The 16,661-nt window shown below is 50.5% G+C and overlaps 2 protein-coding genes across 7 annotated transcripts in view; both read left to right on the top strand.

Annotated features, from left to right (window-relative positions):
- The window catches only part of NPEPPS (aminopeptidase puromycin sensitive), a 52,286-nt gene extending 48,119 nt beyond the window's left edge, over positions 1-4,167 (top strand). For 3 of the 4 annotated variants that reach the window (XM_088068045.1, XM_088068046.1, XM_005533805.3), the window contains 2 exons: positions 1,969-2,108; positions 3,631-4,167. In XM_088068045.1, coding sequence (XP_087924171.1) covers positions 1,969-2,108; positions 3,631-3,733 — 243 coding nt within the window. In that variant the 3' untranslated portion in view covers positions 3,734-4,167. Of the gene's footprint in view, positions 1-1,968; positions 2,202-3,630 lie in introns of those variants that run through there. The other variant, XM_088068047.1, reaches the window with a different exon arrangement.
- A 3,589-nt stretch (positions 4,168-7,756) lies between these two features.
- The window catches only part of KPNB1 (karyopherin subunit beta 1), a 34,996-nt gene continuing 26,091 nt past the window's right edge, over positions 7,757-16,661 (top strand). The window contains exons 1-4 of one of the 3 annotated variants that reach the window (XM_088068049.1): positions 7,757-7,863; positions 8,118-8,182; positions 11,358-11,540; positions 14,416-14,616. In XM_088068049.1, the coding sequence (XP_087924175.1) occupies positions 7,824-7,863; positions 8,118-8,182; positions 11,358-11,540; positions 14,416-14,616 (489 nt within the window). In that variant the 5' untranslated portion in view covers positions 7,757-7,823. Of the gene's footprint in view, positions 7,864-8,117; positions 8,183-11,357; positions 11,541-14,415; positions 14,617-16,661 lie in introns of those variants that run through there. The other 2 variants (XM_005533799.2, XM_014262286.2) reach the window with 2 other exon arrangements.

Below are 16,661 nucleotides of genomic sequence, written 5' to 3'. Positions count from 1 at the left end.
GATAAACTTGGGGTGCTCTGGCTGGAAGAGTTAAATCCTGGTGGATTTTGTTGTTCTGTCCCCAGACTGACCCTTTTTAGGTTGGGTAAAATATTACAGAAATGCCTTAAATCAGCATTTTGGAAGGAATCTGGATTTTCCACTGATTTCTGCTTCATTCATTTCAACTTTGATAAAATCCAGCAGAGTTTGGCAGCAGCTCTGAGCCTCCCCAGAAAAAGAAAACTTTTAAATATTCAGAATTATTCCCACTTCCATCACTGGTCGAGCTCTGAGGGTGGGTGTGGAATTCATTTTTGATTTGTTCCCCACATTTTTCCAGGAACATCCTGGAAGAAGAAACTTTAAAATAGGGCTGTTAATTTGTTAATTAGTGCTTTCCTGTTAGGAAAACACTCAGAAGGAATTTTTATTCCAAGGGTCAGCTGAGCCCTGAGCTGGCTCTGTCCTTTTTATCATTTAGTGACTTGACTTAGCAAAGATTTAATAGCAGAAATAATTTTACAGAGAATTTTGCATTAGAATTAAATTTTTAAAATTTTTTTTTTGCAAAACACTGAGCAGAAAAACCACCCCTAATTAAATCCCAGCTCTTTTCCAAGAGAATTCCCGAGCTTTTAGTGGAGAATTCCCCGTGTCTGAGCCTCCTCACCTTGCAGAGTGAGAGGTGATCTGACAAATCCTGGGAAAAGGATTTTCCCAGGAAAATGGAAATGCTTGGAGGGAGGCTGGGATAACTCCTGTCCCAGGAAAATGTCACAGCAGCCCTGGGAAGGGCTCCAGGAGGAAATGTGAGAGTGCCCAGCCAGCCTGGCCTGGGGTCACTGTCCATCCCTGGGGTCACTGTCCATCCCTGGGGTCACTGTCCATCCATCCCTGGAGTCACTGTCCATCCCTGGGGTCACTGTCCATCCATCCCTGGGGTCACTGTCCATCCCTGGGGTCACTGTCCATCCATCCCTGGGGTCACTGTCCATCCCTGGGGTCACTGTCCATCCATCCCTGGAGTCACTGTCCATCCATCCCTGGGGTCACTGTCCATCCCTGGGGTCACTGTCCATCCCTGGGGTCACTGTCCATCCCTGGGGTCACTGTCCATCCATCCCTGGAGTCACTGTCCATCCATCCCTGGGGTCACTGTCCATCCCTGGGGTCACTGTCCATCCCTGGAGTCACTGTCCATCCATCCCTGGGGTCACTGTCCATCCATCCCTGGGGTCACTGTCCATCCATCCCTGGGGTCACTGTCCATCCATCCCTGGGGTCACTGTCCATCCCTGGGGTCACTGTCCATCCATCCCTGGAGTCACTGTCCATCCATCCCTGGGGTCACTGTCCATCCATCCCTGGGGTCACTGTCCATCCATCCCTGGGGTCACTGTCCATCCATCCCTGGGGTCACTGTCCATCCATCCCTGGAGTCACTGTCCATCCATCCCTGGAGTCACTGTCCATCCATCCCTGGGGTCACTGTCCATCCATCCCTGGGGTCACTGTCCATCCATCCCTGGGGTCACTGTCCATCCCTGGGGTCACTGTCCATCCCTGGGGTCACTGTCCATCCCTGGGGTCACCGTCTGGCCAAACTGGAAGCATTTCCCCATCCCTGCAGGCGTTTCCCCATTCAACATTTCCCTTTCCTGGGAACATTTCCCATCCCTGGAAGCATTTCCCCATCCCTGGAAGCATTTCCCCATCCCTGGAAGCATTTCCCCATCCCTGGAAGCATTTCCCCATCCCTGCAGGCGTTTCCCCATCCCTGGAAGCATTTCCCCATCCCTGCAGGCGTTTCCCCATCCCTGGGAACATTTCCCATCCCTGCAGGTCCCCAGGGCTGTGGCTCTGTCCCCTGATTTTCCCCCTCCTCCACCCCACCCCACCCCACTCCACCATTCCCCCTTCCCATTGACCCCTCCCGCTGCCGGTGCCACCCAGAACCTTCTCCCAGCTGTTTCCTTCTCCCCTCAGGCGTTCTTCGAGAGCCACCCCGCTCCGTCTGCGGAGCGCACGGTGCAGCAGTGCTGCGAGAACATCCTGCTCAACGCGGCGTGGCTGCGGCGCGACGCCGACAGCATCCAGCACTTCCTGCAGCAGCGCCGAGCCCCCGTGTGAGCCCCCGGCGCCAGCAGCGGCCCCAGCGCAGCCCAGGGGACCAGGGAGGAGCCCCCCAGCCCTGACCCCCCAGCCAAGAATTCGGGAGATTTGTTTGGGGTTTTTTTTAGATTTTTTTCCCTTTTTTCTGTTGGTTTTTTGTTTATTTTTGCTTATTTTTTGTTTATTTTTGTTTATTTTTGTTTATTTTTGTTTATTTTTTGTTTATTTTTGTTTATTTTTGTTTATTTTTTGATTATTTTTGTTTATTTTTGTTTATTTTTGTTTATTTTTTGGTTTATATTTCATTTATTTTTTGTTTATTTTTTATTTAATTTTTGTTTGGTTTTTGCTTATATTTTGTTTTTTGTTTTATTTTTAATTTTTTATTTTCTGCTTATTTTTGTTTATTTTTTGGTTTATTTTTGGTTTGTTTTTAGTTTATTTTTTGTTTATTTTCTGCTTTTTTTGTTTATTTTAAATTTATTTTTAGTTTATTTTTTGTATATTTTTTGGTTTATTTTTGGTTTACTTTTAATTTATTTTTTGTTTATTTTAAATTTAAGTTTTGTTTATTTTTTGGTTTATTTTTTATTTTTAGTTTATTTTTCTTTATTTTTTCTTTACTTTTTCTTTATTTTAATTTATTTTTTGTTTATTTTCCTTTATTTTTTCTTTACCATTTCTTTATTTTTTTCTTTTTTTTTCTTTTTTTTTTTTTTTGTTTTCTTACTTTTGGTTTCTTGGGGTGTTTTTTTTCTTGTTTTTTTTTCTTTTTTTTATGTTTATTTCCTCCTCTTCCTCCCTCTCCTCCTCCTCCTCAAGCCCGTGGGGATTGGACCGTGAATGTAGAGTTTAACCGGTTCCTGCTCACACACTCCAAGAATTTGGGAAAAATTCTGTTTGGAAAAACAAAACAACAACAAAAAAAAAAAATCTTATCAGCGATTCTGCAGAAAGAGAGAGAGAGAGAGAAAGAGAGAAAAAAAAAATAATACAAAAACACAAAAAAAAATAAGAGAGAGAGAAAAAAAAAAATCTGTAAATATGATAGTAATAAAATAGAGCATAACAAAACTGTGAAACTTCCTCAAGCCTTGTCAGTGGTTAAAATATTTAACACCCCTCCCTCCCCTTTCCTGACACTCTTACTGACAGATGTTCTGTTTTTTACACCCTAAAAAAAGACGAAACCAGGGGTTTTTAGGTCAGTCTGAGGCAGGAGTGGGGATCCCTGGGCCAGCTGTGCTTTGACAGAACCCGTGCAAGGTTTTGGGGAGATCACCCCGAGGATTGTAGGGTTCCCCCTTTCCCTTTTGTCTCAGCAACAACAACAAAAACCCCCCCAAAAAAAAAACCCAAAACAACCCCAAAACAACCCCAAACCCCCCTGTTCTGTTTCTGTTGGGTTCCCCCATCCCCTCTCGCTGATGTCCTTCGTGCAGAGCTCGGCATTGTAAAGGAAATCCTCTCACAGCCACATTAAAAACAGAAAGGTTGGTGCAGTTTGATTTTATTTCCCATTTCCTCCCCGAGCAGGGGGATGTGGGGGCTGCCCTGCCCTCCTTCTCCAGAGGATCCAACTTCCCCTTTTCCTCGCCGTGATTTCGCTGGAAAATTGGATTCTGAAGCCTTAAAATGATGATGATGATGATGATGATGAAGCTGTGCCATCATCCCCTCCCAAAGCAGCGTGGTCCTACTAACCAGCCACCCTCTAATACACAAAGGTTGGAGTTCCAGCTTTTATTTTTATTATTTTTTGTCATTTTTTTTTTTTTCCTCCTTTTTTTTTTCCCCCCTTATTTTCTTTTAACAGGAATTCGTATTTGGTGTGGCTTTAACTGTTAAATTTTTTTCGGAAGGTCATCAGATTTAACTTGTCAGACTGCTTCCCCTCCAGACATTTTTGTGCTATTGTTTAAAAAAATGAAAAGGGTTACAGAAAAAAAAAAAAAAAATCACAAAAATATCCTAAAAAAAAAACCAGCAACAAAAAAAAAAAGAGTACAAAATAAACAAACAAAAAAAGATTTAAAACAGTTGGCGTTAATAAAAATGTCAATGTGAAATTCATGTCCTCACCTTGTGTTCTGTTTGAAGGCTGAAAGGACCCAAAACTGGGTTTATTTGAGCCTGAAAGGACCCAAATCTGGGTTTATTTGGAGCCTGAAAGGACCCAAATCTGGGTTTATTTGAGCCTGAAAGGACCCAAAACTGGGTTTAATTTAGAGCCTGAAAGAACCCAAAGCTGGGTTTATTTGGAAGCTGAAAGGACCCAAAGCTGGGTTTATTTGAGCCTTAAAGGACCCAAAACTGGGTTTAATTTAAAGCCTGAAAGGACCCAAAACTGGGTTTAATTTAGAGCCTGAAAGAACCCAAAGCTGGGTTTATTTGAGCCTGAAAGGACCCAAAGCTGGGTTTATTTGAGCCTTAAAGGACCCAAAACTGGGTTTAATTTAGAGCCTGAAAGGACCCAAATCTGGGTTTATTTGAGCCTTAACGGACCCAAAACTGGGTTTAATTTAGAGCCTGAAAGGACCCAAAGCTGGGTTTATTTGGAGCCTGAAAGGACCCAAATCTGGGTTTATTTGGAGCCTGAAAGGACCCAAATCTGGGTTTATTTGAGCCTGAAAGGACCCAAATCTGGGTTTATTTGAGCCTGAAAGGACCCAAATCTGGGTTTATTTTGAGCCTGAAAGGACCCAAAGCTGGGTTTATTTGAAAGCTGAAAGGACCCAAAGCTGGGTTTATTTGGAGCCTGAAAGGACCCAAAGGCCTGAGGGGACAGCAGAGGCCAAGGTGTCACTGCCAGGACCCTCCTGAGGCACCAGGGCAGAGTTTTGGCTCACAGAGCCCGAGGAATCGGAATAAAAACCACCCTCAGGCACTCCAGAACCGCCCAGGACTGGATTCAACACAGAAACAACAGAAAAAAACTAATCATAAATAAAAAAATTCTATCAAACAGCGCAAAGTTTGACAGAATCACATTATGGAAACACTCCCAGGGTGGGGAATCACCCCAAAAATGGGAATTTTGAGGTTCCCGGGGTTGGTTTGGGAATTCTGCGTTTCCCTGGAGTCAGCAGCAGCTTTTTCCCCAGACTAAACCTTTCCCTTCTGCTCCCTGCACACAGACAAAACCAAAACAACCCCGGAGGGAGCGGGGCTGGGTTTCCTGGGAATCCAGGAATTTCGGGATTCCTCCTTCCCATAGGAAATCTTTATTTTTATTGCCTGGAGGCCAAGTGGTGCAGGATGAGGACGGAGGAGATTTTGGGGTGAGGAAATTCCCCGGAGGAATTAAATTCCCAATTAAATTTGGGATTGTTCTGTTCCATGGGAAATCTTTAGAGGCAAAGCGATTCCAGGGAAAAGGGCAGGAGAAGGAGATTTTAGGGTGAGGAGAGGGCAATTAATGAGAGAATTGTGGTAATTAATGAGGGAATTTTGGTAATTAATGAGGAAATTTGGCGATTAATGAAGGAATTGTGGTGATTAACCAGGGAATTGTGGCTGCCACATCCCTGGAAGTGTCCTTGGATGAGCTTTAATCTCCTTCCCACTGTCCTGGGGTGATGGGATATTCCCCAAAACCCGGATTTTTTAGGGAATGACGGACATTCCCTGTATCCTGGATTTTTCCAGGGAATGACGGATCCAGGGACAGCCACAGCTTCCCTGGGAAATCCCTGCAGCGTTTTTACAGCCTCCTGCTAAAAACTTCTTCCTTTTAGCTCATCTAAATCAATTCTCTTCCGCTTTGAAACCATCCTCCCCTGTCCTGCCGCAGCCTTCCGGCAATCCCGGAATATCCTGAGCTGGAAGGGACCCTCAGGGATCATCCGGCCCTGCAGGACACCCCAAAACCCCACCCTGGCCATCCCTGGACAAACATTCCTTCAGCTTTGGAAAGCTTGGGATCACCACCGTTCCATGGAGAGCTCCACCACCCTCTGAGGAAAAACCCCAAAATCCAACTCAAAATCCAACCCAACCCATAATATCAACAAACCCAACCCAAAACTCCTGGACTTCCAAGAGTTTTGGGATCACCACCATTCCATGGGGAATCGGCTCAAACCCAAAATCCACCCAAAATCCACCCAAAATCCCCATCCCAAAACTCCTGGAGCTCTGAGAGCTCTGGGACCACGAGTCCTCCACAGGGAGCTGCTCCAGCGCCCAAAAACCCAACCCAACAAATCCAACCCAAAACTCCTGGAGTTCCAAGAGTTTCGGGATCACCACCATCCCACGGGGAGCTCTCCCAGCGCTCTTCCAGCCTGTTCCCAGCAGGAATTCCTTCCCCAAACCCCGCCTAACCCCGCCCTTTCCCAGCCGCGCTCCCCCTTCTCCCCGCATTCCAGCGGATCCCGTTTCTGGAGCGCGTCCCTTTCCCAGGAATCCTTCGGGAGCTTTGGGATGATGAAAGGGCCGAGCGCGGCGCTCCCCCGCCCGGGGCGCCGCTCGCCTCTCCCGGTGCTCATCCCGGCCCTTCCCGGTGCCTCCCAGCCGCGGGAGGGGCCGGGGCTGTGGCCCGGTAATTGCCGCTTGTCCCCGCGGTGTTTCCGCGATGTGTCACTAATTACGGCTCCCCGTTACGGCCCGTTAATTGGTCACTCGGTCCTGCCGTTCTCCCTCTTTCCCTTCCCATTCCCGCATCCCTCGGCTGTGCCCGGTGTCGCCCCGGTGTGGGGACACTCCGGGATGCGCAGGGACCCCGCTGCCCGTCCCGAGCCGCTCGGGGGACACCGGAGCCGGTGCAGGGCGGCTTCTGGCGGGGCTGTCTCCTCGGGGAGCGCTTCAATCCTCGCCCCGGGGCCCCGCCCGGTCACCGGCACCGGCTGGCGGGATACGGTGCCGCTTCTTGCGGGATGCCGGTCCCGGAGGGACACACGGACACACCGGGGCACAGCCCCGGGAAACGCGCGCCGGCTCCGCTTCCCGCTGCGCGCCCAGCACGTGGCTCCTCCCAAGACGGTTCCGGTGCCGGTGCTGGGAGCCGCTGCCGCCGCTTCCCGCGCCCGCCGCGGACGGAGCCGCTCCAGGCACGGCCGGGACCCACCAGCGGTGCCGGTGACCCCGCTGCCCGCCCCGGTGGTCCCGGTGCCGGCCCCACCCGCGGCCCCACGTGGTCACGCCTCCCCCCCCCCCCCCCCACCCCGCGGCAATGGTCCCGTCCCGGCCCCGCCCAATCCCCGCGCGCGCCGCCGGAGGCTCCGCCCCTTCTCTTTCCTCCCCCGTTCCCCCCCCTCGGGTCCCCCCCCCCCGCCAATGGCCTCGCGCCGCCCGCCCAGCCAATAGGAAGGGGCGCGCGCCGCACCGGGGGGGCCCCGCGGACCAATCAGCGCGGCGGGCGCGGGGCGCGCGCGCGGGGCCTCCTGGCGTATCCCTCCGCCGCCCGGTGCGCGCGCGCGCCGCCGCCTCCCCGCTCGCGCGGCCCCCTCTTTTTTTTTTTTTTTTTCCCTTTTTTTTTTTGGTTTTTTTTCCTTTTTTTTTTTTTTTTTTTTTTTTTTTTTTTTTTTTTTTTTTTAAATAGTCTCCCCCCACCGCCCCACAGCCGCACCGGGATCCGCCACACCGCCCCCGCCCGCCGCCTCCGCGGGGCAGGCCCCGGCTTTCCGCCCTTCCCCTCCCTCCCCTCCTCCGGCCCGCCCCGCTTCCCCCCCCTCCCCTTCCCCTCCTCCTCCTCCTCCCGCCGGCGCCGGAGCCGCCACGCCGCCGCCATGGAGCTCATCACCATCCTAGAGAAGACGGTCTCGCCGGGTAGGGAGCGGGCTGAGGGCTGAGGGCGCCGGGGCGGGCAGGCCCGGCGGGGCCGGGCGGGGCGGGGGCCGCGCAACCCGCGGGGCGGCCGAGGCGGCCCCCGCAGCCCCGGGGAGGGCGTGGGCGGCGGGGGAGGCCGTGGGGCGGGCGGGAACCGAGGCGGCGGGGAGCCTCCCGGGCACGGTGAGGAGCGCGCTCGGAGCCTGAGGGCCCCGGCGGTTGGGCCGCGGCTGACGCCGGTTTCCCCTCCGCAGACTGCTCGGAGCTCGGGGCGGCGCAGAAGGTCCTGGAGCAGGCGGGCATCGAGAACCTGGGGGGCGCTCGGGGGGGGCCCGAGGGGGGGGGGGCCGGCGGCGGTGGCGGGGCCGGCGCTGCCCCGAGCGCTCCGCGGCCCCCCCGCCCCGCCCGGCTCGGCCCGGCCCGGCCCGGCCGCCATGGCCGCTGCCGCCCCTGCCCGCGCCCGGCGGACGGGCCGGGCAATCAGGGGGCGCCCTGCGGCCCCGGCAGCAAACCAGCCCGCGGCGCCGGGCCGGGGGGCGGGGCCGGTGCGGGAGCGGCCGCGGGCCATGTGCGGCCACCGCGGCCATCGCGGCCCCGGGCGCCGCCCGGTCCTAAAGCCCGGCCGCCCGCGGGGACCCCGAGCGGCCCCACCGGCCGCTTCCAGCGCCCGCGGGACCCCTGTTCCGTCCTAGTGCCCGCCGCACCCCCGCCCAGTCCTTCCGCCCGCTCCTAGTAGCCGCGGGACCCCCGGCCGGTTCTAGCGTCCGGTCCTACGGGATCCTCTCGCAGCCCTGCTGTCCGCGGGATCCCTGCCCAGTCCTGCTGCCCGGTTCTAGTGTCCGGTCCTACTGCCCGTGGGACCTCCGCCCAGCCCTGCTGCCCAGTTCTGGTGCCCTCGGGACCCCTGTCCGGTCCTTTTGCTCGGGCCACGGGGACCGCCGCATCCCCCCGAGAGCCCGCCCGGGCGGGATCGGAGCTCCGGGACTCTGGGGAGGAGCTCAGGGGCGGCTGGTGGGGGAGGGAGGCTCGGCTGGGCAGGGGCAGTTGCACCCCCCGTGACCTTAAATTTGAGGAGGGAAAGAAATCTGAAAAAAAGAAAAGAAAGGGATTAAAAAACCCCCGAACTGCCGGGTGTAACGGCTGTGCTGGAGCGGGGGGTTTGAGGCTGGTGGTGGTTGGGAAGGGTTTTTGCTTAGTCAAGGTGTGGGGCTGCAGCTCTGGCTGGTCCTTGCAGGGATGGGGAGCACTGGGGGGTGCTGGGTCCCGGTGTCTCGGTGCTGTCCTCGTCACACCCCCGTTATCACCCCCAGAACTGTCACCCGTCACCCCAGCAGCCATTCCCTCCCCTGGCCTGGTGTGAAGTGGGAAAGGCACAGAGGTTCTGGGATTCTGGTGCTGTTGGAAGGAGTGTGAGGCCCCCTCCAAAGCAGGATTGATGCAGCCTTTGTGCTGCACCTCAGTTTTGAGGGAAAATCCCCTGGATTGGTGCTGGTGGAGTGTCAGGACCCCCCAGTTGAGCCTGGAGCTCCAGGGCTGTGTGGCATGAAGGATTTTGGGGTGATGGGCAGGAGCTGCTCATGGTCCTGATTTCCAGGTGTTGGGAAGAGCTGGGGGAGATGTGGATTTTCCAAGGTTTCGTTTTTCCTCTCTGCCTTGTGGGATTTACTCCAAGCTTTCGTTTTTACTTTGCTTTGTGAGAGGCAGGACTGGATGAGATCAGAGCTTGGGCTGGCACCAAGGATTTGTGTGGGATGGGGACATGGAATGGTCCAGGCTGGGAGGGAGCTGAGTCCGTGAGGGTGAGGGTGAGGATGATGAAGCAGGAGGACGAGGAGGATGAAGCAGGAGGATGAGGATGTGGAATTCAGGCCTGTCCCCACCACAGGATGTGGGAAGAGCCTTTGACAGGAGAGGGAAGGGACAGGAGAGCCCCAGGGGGGCTGGGAGCATCTCCCAGTTCCCTGATGGAGCCTCCTGATCTTCCTCATCCCCCTTCCTCCTCCTCTCCACCCCTCAATTTGCCCCTTTTAGCTAATTTACCCCCTTTAGCCTGATTTATCTCTTTTTACCTGAGGTGTGCACTGACACCTCTGCAGGTGGGAGCCAGGTCAGGCACATCTGCCTTTGCTTTCTCAAGCCTGCGAGGTTTCAAGTGATGCTGCTCATTTTATTTTAACTGAATTTAGCCCAAAAACCTCAAGAAAAGAGAATTTTTCCTGTTAATTTATGGGTGAGGAGCCCAAGGATGCTCCTCCACCTGTGAACTTTCTTGTCCAAGGTGGCAGCAACACTTCTGGGATGTCCTGTGAACTAATTCTGTTCCTCACTCGTAGTAAAATCAGAGTTTAAAATTTGGTTTGAAGTGGTTTAGTGGAGTCTGTTTGTAGGGTTTATTCTATTCCATTACATCTAGAATATTTTTAATGCCTTACACCCATCCCTTCAGCTTTTCCCCCATCTTTTGACCTCAAATTCTGCAGTTTAAACCTTGAAGAACTGGGGATGGAAAAACTAAAATGAATTTTATCTCAAGAGTTAGGTTTGGGCATTGAAAACATGGAGACCAAAGCACTGGAGTTGTTTGTTGAACTTTTTAATGTTTGGTTAGTTTTAAAAATGGATGTTCAGTGCTCAAAAAAAAATCTTTGTTATTTAAGATTAAGTTTGTTGTTTTTTTTTAAATGTATTTTGAGATTTCTTAAGAGAATCTCGAAATGGGTTTATTGTAAAAAGGTTGAAGATTTTTTGGAAAATCACGTTTCTAGTTGGTGTAAAAAGGTTTGGAAAGCGAGGCATCTGCTCCCACTGCTCCCTGGGAAGGCAAAAAGCTTTTGAGGAAAAATATTCAGGAAAAAAATAAAACCTCTCTGCTGAGACTTCAGGGGAACCTCTGAAATGTAAAGAAATTAAGAAAAGATTTCAAAGAAGAAAAGATTTAAAAACAAAAGGTTTTCACAAGGAAGTGGCAGCAACATCAGGGGGTTGCGTGTGCACTCAGGTGGTTTTTTGGGGGGAGTTAATCATAATTTTGGGGGGTTAATTATCATTTTGGGGGGGGTTAATTATCATTTTGGGGGTTTAATTATAATTTTGGGGGTGTTAATCATCATTTTGATCAGCAGAGAGTTCGGAATGTCACAGATCAGAGATTCCACGTTTTACCAATCCCAATTCAGCTGTGGAATCACCAAAACAACAAACAGGGAGTTCCTCACGTCCAGGCTGAATTCCCACCCAGAAAATCCATTTCTTTATTTTTTTTTTCCCCCATAAATCCATTTATTTAAAGGAATTCTCAGGCCAGGCAGGAGCAGGAACTGGGCTCCGGTGTCAGCTCTAAAAAAATCCCAGCCCGGCAGAGCCACCGGAGCTTCCGGCACTTCCCGTGAGGAGCTTAACCCGTAATCTGGGGATAGATCCGGGCTGGGGGTGGCTTTAGGGGGGCTGGGGGAGGTTTGTGGGGTGCCTGGGGGCTGACCCCGCTGTCTCCCCAGCCGACCTTCCTGGTGGAACTGTCCAAAGTGCTGGCAAACCCCGGCAACAGCCAGGTCGCGCGCGTGGCCGCCGGGCTGCAGATCAAGAACTCGCTGACCTCCAAGGATCCCGACATCAAGGCCCAGTACCAGCAGAGATGGCTCGCCATCGACGCCAACGCCCGCAGGGAGGTCAAGAACTTCGTAAGTCCGCGGGGTTTTTGTGGGTTTTGCCTCGTTTTCCCCTCGTTTCTGCCTCGGGAGGGGTCGCTGAAGAACGTCGTCCGTGGTTTTCCACCTAAAAAGTTTTCCCGTAGCTGCTCCCGGGCTCTGGGTGCTCGGTTCTGGGAGTTGGTTCCATCTGGAGGGGTTTTGAGGTGCAATTGGGACAAAGATCTTCCCCCAGGGGTTGGTTGAGTGCTGGGACAGCTCCCTGTGGGATGGTGGCGATCCCAAAGCTGCCGGAGCCGCGGGAGTTTTGGGTTGGATTTGTTGGGTTGGGTTTTTGGGCGCTGGAGCAGCTCCCTGTGGAGGACTCGTGGTCCCAGAGCTCTCAGAGCTCCAGGAGTTTTGGGATGGGGATTTTGGGTGGATTTTGGGTGGATTTTGGGTTGATTTTGGGTTTTTTCCCCAGAGGGTGATCGGGCACTGGAGCTGATTCCCCATGGAATGGTGGTGATCCCAAAACTCTTGGAAGTCCAGGAGTTTTGGGTTGGGTTTGTTGATATTATGGGTTGGGTTGGATTTTGAGTTGGATTTTGGGGTTTTTCCTCAGAGGGTGGTGGAGCTCTCCATGGAACGGTGGTGATCCCAAGCTTTCCAAAGCTGAAGGAATGTTTGTCCAGGGATGGCCAGGGTGGGGTTTTGGGGTGTCCTGCAGGGCCGGATGATCCCTGAGGGTCCCTTCCAGCTCAGGATATTCCGGGATTGCCGGAAGGCTGCGGCAGGACAGGGGAGGATGGTTTCAAAGCGGAAGAGAATTGATTTAGATGAGCTAAAAGGAAGAAGTTTTTAGCAGGAGGCTGTAAAAACGCTGCAGGGATTTCCCAGGGAAGTCCCAGGATCCCTGGAAGTGTCCAAGGCCAGGCTGGACGGGGTTTGAAGCAGCCTGGGATGGTGGGAAATGTTCCTGCCCGTGGCACTGGATGGGATTTAGGATCTCTTCCCACCCAAACCACTCCAGGATTCCTTGGCTTCCCCTGCAGCTGGGCTGGGCATTGATTTTTCTGCAGGAAATGCTTTTTAAGGAAGATTTCTCTTCCCTTTCTTCAGAAGAGCTTCCCCAAGTGCTCTCCAACCCTCATCAACACCTTTGAGACGCTCTGAGTCTGAACAACGTTCACACGAGACCCAGGAAATTTTAAGAGTGGAAAATGAGGGGGTAAAAATTGCAAGTTCCAGATAGAAAACTTGGGAAAAATTGGTGTTTTTAACTCTTTTTGCCCTGTGCCTGTTGGAATTCAGAGCCTGCAGGGACAGAAGTGGTGGCTCAGTGGTTTTTTTGTTGCTTTTTTTGTTGTTGTTTTTTGGCTGATGGGAGCAAAAAATGGTGCTGGGATTTGTGCAGCGATTCAGTGACCGATTCAGCCGGGCTGAGAGCTTTATATTTATTTCTTGTGTGTTAATAGAATCTCTCTCTATAATCCCAGAATGATTTGGGTTGGGAGAACCTTAAATTCCATCTTTTCCCACCTTTTCTGCGTGCTCCAAGCTCAATCCAAGCAGGACTTGGACATTCCAGGGACCCAGGATCAGGAGTTGTCCTTTTGCACTGAAATTGAACAATTTGTTGCTGTTTTCAACATCAAAAATACAACATTTAGGTGGAAAAGTGAAAAATGAAGGTGTGTAACTGGAAACGCTGCAAAAATGAAAAATCTTTCTTTTTTAAAGAAAGTTTTATTGTTGAACCAAAAATTCTGGAAAAATGCGAATCCCTGGCTGTATTTTTTACAGAAAATATTTATGTTCAAGTGGAAATGATCAAAAAAAAAAATCTCACTTTATTTTTTTAAAAGAAATTATTGGTGTATAAGTGGGAATGCTGAAAAAAAAATCATCCCCTGCACCTCCATTTTTTAGAAAAAGTTATTGGTGCATAACTAAAAATGATGGAAAAATGCAAATCCCTCTATTTTTAAAAGAAAATTTTATTGGTGTATAACAGGAAAAGCTGAAAAAGGCGTCGCACCTCCCTCTGTTTTTTAAGGAAAAATTCCCAAAACCCACCAGCAAAATTCCTCCTGATCCATCCCCAACGCACAACAAAATTACCCAGACGATTTTGGCGTAAAAAATTCACCTTTTGGGATGGATTTAAGCCAAATTTATTCAATTTTCGCCATTTCCCTTTACCCCACCACTGTTTTTCCAGAACAAACCGAGCGATTTCAGGTTTTTAGGGCTGGGTTTTGGTTTGGATTCTTTGGGTTGAGGATTTTGGATTGAAGTTTTTTGGATTTATTTGGTTTAGGGTTGAGTTTTTGGAGTTGGAATTTTGGTTAAATTTTGGATTTTTTGGGTTTTTGGGGTTGGGTTTTGGCTTGGATTTTTTGGGTTGAAATTTTTGGATTTGTTTGGTTTAGAGTCGAGTTTTTTGAGTTGGAATTTTGGTTCAATTTTGGGTTTGTTTGGTTTTGGCCTGGATTCTTTGGCTTGAGGATTTTGGGTTGAAGTTTTTTGGATTTGGTTTAGAGCCAAGTTCTTTGAGTTGGAATTTCGGTTCAGTTTTGTGTTTGTTGGGTTTTGGTTTGGATTCTTTGGGTTGAGGATTTTGGGTTGAAGTTTTTTGGATTTGTTTGGTTTAGGGTTGAGTTCTTGGAGTTGGAATTTCTGTTCAGTTTTGGGTTTGTTGGGTTTTGGTTTGGATTCTTTGGGTTGAAGATTTTCTGGATTTGTTTGGTTTAGGGTTGAATCCTTTGAGTCAGACTTTAGATTCAATTTCAACCGAGCCGGACTCCGCCCATCCCCACCACCATTTCTCCAGAACAAACCAAACGATTTCAGGGAAGAAATGAGGGATTTTGGGTTTGAGGGGCGTTTGTGCACTCCCTGACCCCATTCCCTGGTGGAACCACAGGTGCTGCAGACCCTGGGCACGGAGACGTACCGGCCCAGCTCGGCGTCGCAGTGCGTGGCCGGCATCGCCTGCGCCGAGATCCCCATGAACCAGTGGCCGGAGCTGATCCCGCAGCTGGTGGCCAACGTCACCAACCAGCACAGCACCGAGCACATGAAGGAGTCCACGCTCGAGGCCATCGGTTACATCTGCCAGGACATCGTGAGTGCTTCGGCTTCGGGCTCCGGGGCCGCTCGGGGAGGGTTCCCGGGGTTCCCGGACGCGTGGAAGGGCTTGGGATGGGCTGGGGGCTGTGCCGGGGAGGGGAGGGTTGGGTTTGGGTTCTTTGGGTCCTTTTTGGGTTCTTTTCAGGTTTCTGGGTTGAAGTTTTTTGGATTTGTTGGGTTGGGTTTAGGGTTGTGGTCTTTGGGTTGGACTTCTGGTTCAATTTTGGGTTAGTTGGGTTGGGTTTTGGCTTGGATTCTTTGGGTCCTTTTTAGGGTTGAAATCATCTGGATTTGTTGGGTTGGGTTTAGGGTTGAGATCTTTGGGTTGGACTTTTGGTTCGATTTTGGGTTTGTTGGGTTGGGTTTGGGTTCTTGGGGTCCTTTTTGGGTTCTTTTGAGGTTTTTGGGTTGAAGTTTTTTGGATTTGTTGGGTTGGGTTTAGGGTTGAGTTCTTTGGGTTGGACTTCTGGTTCAATTTTGGGTTTGTTGGGTTGGGTTTGGGTTCTTTGGGTCCTTTTTGGGTTCTTCTGAGGTTTTTGGGTTAAAGATTTTTAGATTTGGGTTTTTAGGGTTGGGTTTTGGCTTGGATTCTTTGGGTCCTTTTTAGGGTTGAAATCTTTTGGATTTGTTGGGTTGGGTTTAGGGTTGAGTTCTTTGGGTTGGACTTCTGGTTCAATTTTGGGTTTGTTGGGTTTTTAGGGTTGGGTTTTGACTTGGATTCTTTGGGTTCTTTTGGGGTTCTTTTGATGTTTTTGGGTTGAAATTTTTGGATTTGTTGGGTTGGGTTTAGAGTTGAGTACTTCCAGCTGGGCTTTTTGGTATTGGATTTTGGGTCTGTTGGTTGGATTTTGGGTTGGATTTTGGGTTGGGGGTTGTAGGTTGGAGTTTTTTTGGATTTGTTTGGTTTAGGGTTGGATTTGGCTTGTTGAGTTGGGCTTTGAGTTGAGTTCTTTGGGTTGGATTTTGGATTGGGGTTTTTAAGTTGAATTTTTTGGGGTTGGGTTTATTGGGTTGGGGTTTTGGTTGGATTTTTGGGGTTGCATCTTCAGGGTTGGATTTTTATCTTGGATTCTTTCTATTGGGCTTTTTGGGGTTGGATTTTGAGGCTGGATTTTGGGTTGGATTTGGGGTTTTTCCCTGATTTCCACAAGGAAATAGTTTTTTACGATCCTGGAGGGAATGTCTTGATTTCTGAGAGACTTCTACAATCCTGGAAGGTTTTTCCTGACCTGAAGGATTCCCTGGAAACTTTGATGATCCTGGAGGGTTTTCCTGACCTTGAGGATTCCCTGATTTCACTGAGGCTTTTATGATCCTGGAGGGAATTCCCTGATTTCCATGAGGCTTTTATGTTCCTGGAGGAGATTCCCTCATTTCCAGGAGACTTTAATGATCCTGGAGGGCTTTCCTGGCCTTAATTCCTGATTTCCAGGAGTCTTTTATTATCCTGGAGGGGATTCCCTGATTTCCAGGAGACTTTTTGATCCTGGAGGGGATTCCTGACCTTAAGGAATTCCTGATTTTCAGGAGACTTTTATGATCCTGGAGAGGATTCCCAGATTTCCAGGAGTCTTTTATGATCGTGGAGAGGATTCCCAGATTTCCAGGAGTCTTTTATGATCGTGGAGGGCTTTCCTGATCTTAAGGAATCTCTGATTTCCAGGATTTCTGTGCTCCTGGAGGGGATTCCCTGATTTCCAGGATTTCTGGAGGGGATTCCCTGATTTCCAGGATTTCTGGATGGAATTCCCTGATTTCCAGGATTTCTGGATGGAATTCCCTGATTTCCAGGATTTCTGGATGGAATTCCCTGATTTCCAGGATTTCTGGAGGGGATTCCTGACCTCACTCCTGTTGGATCCCTCCCGGTTCTTCCCGCTTTTCCATCCTGCAGGCAGCTCCAGGCCGGTTCCTGGAAGTCCTGACCTCCTTTCCCACCACAAATCCAGGTCACCATTCCAAAGGGAATTTGGAGGAAAAGGAAAAGTTCAGCTCGGATTCCACATCCCAGATAAAAGCTGGAATCAGCCTGGGGTCCCT

The sequence above is a fragment of the Pseudopodoces humilis genome, chromosome 29 (genome assembly GCF_049639895.1).
Source record: "Pseudopodoces humilis isolate 2021_Gansu_Grassland_sample_001 chromosome 29, ASM4963989v1, whole genome shotgun sequence".
NCBI lineage: Eukaryota > Metazoa > Chordata > Aves > Passeriformes > Paridae > Pseudopodoces > Pseudopodoces humilis.
This window is presented reverse-complemented; position numbering and strand designations above follow the sequence as displayed.